Source organism: Ziziphus jujuba, chromosome 2 (genome assembly GCF_031755915.1).
Source record: "Ziziphus jujuba cultivar Dongzao chromosome 2, ASM3175591v1".
In the NCBI taxonomy this organism is placed as follows: domain Eukaryota; kingdom Viridiplantae; phylum Streptophyta; class Magnoliopsida; order Rosales; family Rhamnaceae; genus Ziziphus; species Ziziphus jujuba.
The window spans coordinates 7,847,800-7,852,593 of NC_083380.1; the positions used below are offsets into that span (position 1 = coordinate 7,847,800).

Consider the following 4,794-nt stretch of genomic DNA (forward strand, 5'->3'; position numbering starts at 1 on the left):
TAGTAGATTATCACCCAAAAAAAAAAAAAAAAAGTTGATTGAATTAGTTGAGTGTCCGGTCAATATCGTTATTTTTTGTGTATTTTGTGATGCATCAAAATCCTGATTATTTCGCCGTGCTTAGTAAGAAATCATGTAGTGGTGGGAAGATTAGGGCCATTGGATCTAAATTATTCTAGTATTTTTGTGGGTGTACCTGAGTCGACTTCTACATCATTCACCAAAATCCGTATTTTTTCTGTAAACATTTTTTTTTTTTTTTGTGCTTCCATATTCTTTTTTTCATCGATTAGTTTATTGAGAAATTTTGTACTATTTTATTCTAACCCTCCCTAACTCCACACTCGTCAAACAAAAATCAAAAGTTATCAAAATGCAAAAAGCAACACAGACAAAAAAATATATTGAAAATTTCAAAAAGGCAAAAAAGGAAAACCAAAATCAGTTCCCATAATTCTTTTTTTCTTTGCTTTGGATATGAAAAGTAGATCATGGTAACACAACAAATATTTCATTCAAAAAAAAAAAAAGAAAAAAAAAGAGGAGAATTTGGTGAACGTAGAGCCTAATCAAGAAACCCGTTTAGCCCCTCTGTGACGCGTTCGGCTGCCACTCACACGAAAACAGAAAATGCATTTTTTTTTACGTTCTTCATGATCGAAATTGGTTTGGTGCGACGTCAGGTTCCCATTTTGTTGCTTTATGTTGCAGTTGGATTGTTTTAAAGCACAAAATCAAACACCATTATATACTCAATGTGGGCTTAGAGGGAGTGTGAAGACTCTTCTTTTTTCTTTTTTTTTTTTCATCAGGTAAAAATTTCCGTTACTGGGTTTTGTTCCTGGAGGCATTTCAAGTTTCAATTTCATGGGTTTTTTTTTTATTTTTTTTTATTTTTTTTATAAAAAGCATTTGTCCAAGGATTGGATGTTTTTGAACTGTCCATTTTCACATTTAATTTCCTGGGTATGCAAGTTGTACTCTTACGTGGTGCGCAATAAGAACGAGAGCAAAAAAAAAAAAAAAAAAAAAAAAAAGGGCCCAAATTCTTAATTCAAAATAACTAAATAAAGATTAAACTTAAAATAAAATACCTCTACGATTTATTTTCAGTAAACAAGTTGAAAGTGTTGGTTCAAAAAAAATATATATATATATATATATATTGTATAAAGTAAATGATAAAAAAAAACATGAATGAGAATAATAAAAACAAACATTATTTTTAAAAAAATATTTAAAAAAAAAAAAAAAAAAAACACTTCAACCTTCATATAGGTAAGCTCTTCGTCAATTGCAGCAAAAATAAAAGTTAAAAAAAATATATATATATGAACAAGAAGAAGGACAGGGTTGGAAGAGCAAGAGGGACCACCAAAATAATAATAATAATAATAATCTTCTTCTCAGAGCTTAGCTTTTAATTGACAACAACGTGGCATGTTTGGATTTGTTGTAAAAAATAGGGAAGGGAGTATTTTGGGTACGAATCTATTCGGAATAGCTTATTCCAATATACCACGTGATGTAGGGTCCCACAGTTGGGTACGTACGTACATGAGATGCGGTAGTCAGGAGACTTGGGAGGAAAGGAGGAAGAAAAAAAAAAAGGATGCAAAAGTGTAGGATTTCTTTCATTCACACTTTTTAATATTGGAAATATGGGATTCTAACTTAAATCGAGCTTTTTATTATTGAAATGTGCCTGTAAAGACCGGTAAATTTATATCATATTCATCATTTAAGATTGAAATAGAAGAAGAAAAGAAGAAACATATCTTATTAAAAATAATAAAATAAAAATTAAATTTAATATAATAGTCTAACTTCTTGACTCAAAAAAAAAAAAAAAGAGAAAAAAGAAATAAAACAAAACCAAACCAAATGAACTTATACTTTATCCCAAAAGGGAAAATCATAACACATCTAAAAGCCGAATACCATAATTAAGATTAGAAAGAAGCAAACACCCAATTTGACAATCAAAAAGCAAAAACTTGTATGTTGTTTATTTTGCACAATAAAGATCTAAAATGACGATATAGGAATTTAAGCAAATAAACAACACAGAACAAGAAAACAATCAGGAATACAAATCACACCCGAAAGATATCCGAAATCCTACAATAAATATACAAATTGAACCTAAATATTATAGCCTCAAAGTAGTATTAATTTGTACATTGCAACAATGTACATCCCTCAACCTGCAGGAGACCGCAATGGACAACGTCGCTGTTAGCAAAGCCCCAGATACGAGTGCAGCAATTTTGTACTTATTCCACTTCCTAGAGTTATTCTTGATTTTTGTCCGCGAGTCAAACTTCGAATCTGACTCCATGGGCTCCGTGAGCAATTTATCTGAACTGGTAGACCTGCAATTTAATTTATTATTTTCTTTTAGCTACAAATTATATATAGTAAAATTATGCAACGGTATTAGGCATAACCAAAATAGTAATTTCACCATGCCCAAAAGATATGGCCATTAATTTTGGAGAAAGCAGTCAGCAAATTTAGAAAAAAAAAAATAATTAAAACAAAATGAAATAAATGGAAATTGAGGCAGCCGCTAACGTCTCCAGTGATGGAACAACGATACTTAAGCTGCTGATGTCTATAAAAACTATAGATATATATTTTCTTTTACAGTATATAACAATTCAAAAATGAAATGAATAATAATTTATTATGATACAAAAAATTTAAAAGGGTCAAAATAATGTAAATTATCAATCAAATTCATAATGTGTAGATATACTATATATATATATATATATATGTATGAAGAAGATGGGTAAAAATATATATAAAGTTCTAAACAAGTTCAGTTGTTATATTTTAATAAAATTTGTATGTGATTATTGAAAAAAATTGCTTATAATTAAGAAAATTAATTTTTTAGATTAAATAATATATGAAGAATATATATAATATATTCAACTACAACATCCATAAGAAGGTATGCAAAATTAAAAAAAAAAAAAAAAAAAAAGCAAATTAAGCCAAAATAAAATACAAGAAAAATTAAAGACATTAAAAGACGAAGAGATCTAGAAATTCGTCATACATATATTAACAGATTACATAATTACCTGGTGGTTGAAGAGGAAGGACAAAAAATGATGTGAAAATCATGCCCAAAAGAAGGGTAGGAACAGGTGCTAGGATTTTCATTAGCAAAGCTGTTGGCCTTGGGACATGTTTCCTTAAAGAAGTCTGTATAGCGGTTACTGCAACAGAAGCTGGGCTCCCCAAAGGCCTGGCATGCACTCTTACACCCCAAGCTCTCGTCGCTGTACCGGAGCTCCTTTGGGCACGAGTTGGTCAAATTCACAGCACATCCGGCAGTAGCACAGTTATGTTCATCATCTCCACCACTTCTGCTATCCATAGGAGTCACTGTAATGGGAAGATTATATCCGTTTTGAAGCTCACCTCATAATAGTCCATCCCATCTATTGCGTTCAACATGAACGCCGCGATGGTGGTTGAGGCGGGTTGCAACAAGTCGCTTTCACCACCACATCCTATCTTGTCAGACCCATAGTCTCCGATGAGACAATGAAAATCGCTGGAGTCTTCCATGTGGCATCGGGTTCAGCCCCATATGGAACCGGACCAGAAAGGCGGGATAGAGATGTTTTCGGATTCACCAGGTTGGAGGACGAAACCATCTGTTGTCGAAAGCAGCCATGGTGTGATGCCGCCATTTGATTTGGCTAGAGGCCAAACGGGTTCATCACAATCATTCTTGAATATTATCAAGACTTTTGAATCAACAACAAGATATAATATTGATAGGGATATTAGGAACAATAAAACGAAGCTAATATTTGATTTCTTCATGGAGTTTCTTCATGGAGTGGAAGGTAGTAAAATAACAAGATATCATTTCATTTATATACGTTGCACCAAGCTAGACATTTTCAAGACCCATTGGTTGCGGTTAACTTTGGTTTGGTCATTTAACCTTGGTTGTGGTTGACGAGCCATTTGTGCAAACGGGTTCATCACGTTTTCACATGTTGGTATCTCGACACATTTTCAAGACCCATTTTCAACTTTTCCTTACAAGATCCATTGGTTGTGGTTAACTTTGGTTATATCATTTCATTTATATACGTTGCACCAAGCTAGACATTTTCAAGACCCATTGGTTGCGGTTAACTTTGGTTTGGTCATTTAACATTGGTTGTGGTTGATGACCCATTTGTCCAAATGGGTTCATCACATTTTCACATGTTGGTATCTCGACACTTTTTCAAGACCCAATTTCAACTTTTCCTTTCAAGACCCATTGGTTGCGGTTAACTTTGGTTTGGTCATTTAACCTTGGTTGTGGTTGACGACCCATTTGTCTGTGTCTGCATTGGCCAAACTGGTTCATCACATTTTCACATGTTGGTATCTTGACACTTTTTCAAGACCCATTTTCAACTTTTCCTTTCAAGACCCATTGGTTGTGGTTAACTTTGGTTTGGTCATTTAACCTTGGTTGTGGTTGACGACCCATTTGTCTGCTTTGGCCACGTAAAGATATAATATTGGCCGATTTGTGTGCATTGGCCACGTAAAGATATAATATTGATAGGGATATTAACTTTGGTTTGGTCATTTAACCTTGGTTGACCCATTTGTCTGCATTGGCCGCTTAAAGATATAATCTTGATAGGGATATTAACTTTGGCTTGGTCATTTAACCTTGGTTGTGGTTAACTTTGGTTTGGTCATTTAACCTTGGTTGTGGTTGACGACCCATTTGTCTGCTTTGGCCACGTAAAGATATAATAT

The 4,794-nt window shown here is 33.2% G+C and overlaps 1 protein-coding gene across 1 annotated transcript; it reads right to left on the reverse strand.

Annotated features, from left to right (window-relative positions):
• Positions 1-1,938: 1,938 nt before the first annotated feature.
• Positions 1,939-4,011, reverse strand: LOC132800616 (thaumatin-like protein 1). The gene is made up of 2 exons (XM_060814753.1): positions 3,096-4,011; positions 1,939-2,375 (listed from the first exon to the last, which is right to left on the reverse strand). The coding sequence occupies exons 1-2, from the start codon at positions 3,392-3,394 to the stop codon at positions 2,153-2,155; spliced, it is 522 nt and encodes a 173-aa protein (XP_060670736.1). The 5' UTR covers positions 3,395-4,011; the 3' UTR covers positions 1,939-2,152.
• Between the last annotated feature and the right edge of the window lie 783 nt (positions 4,012-4,794).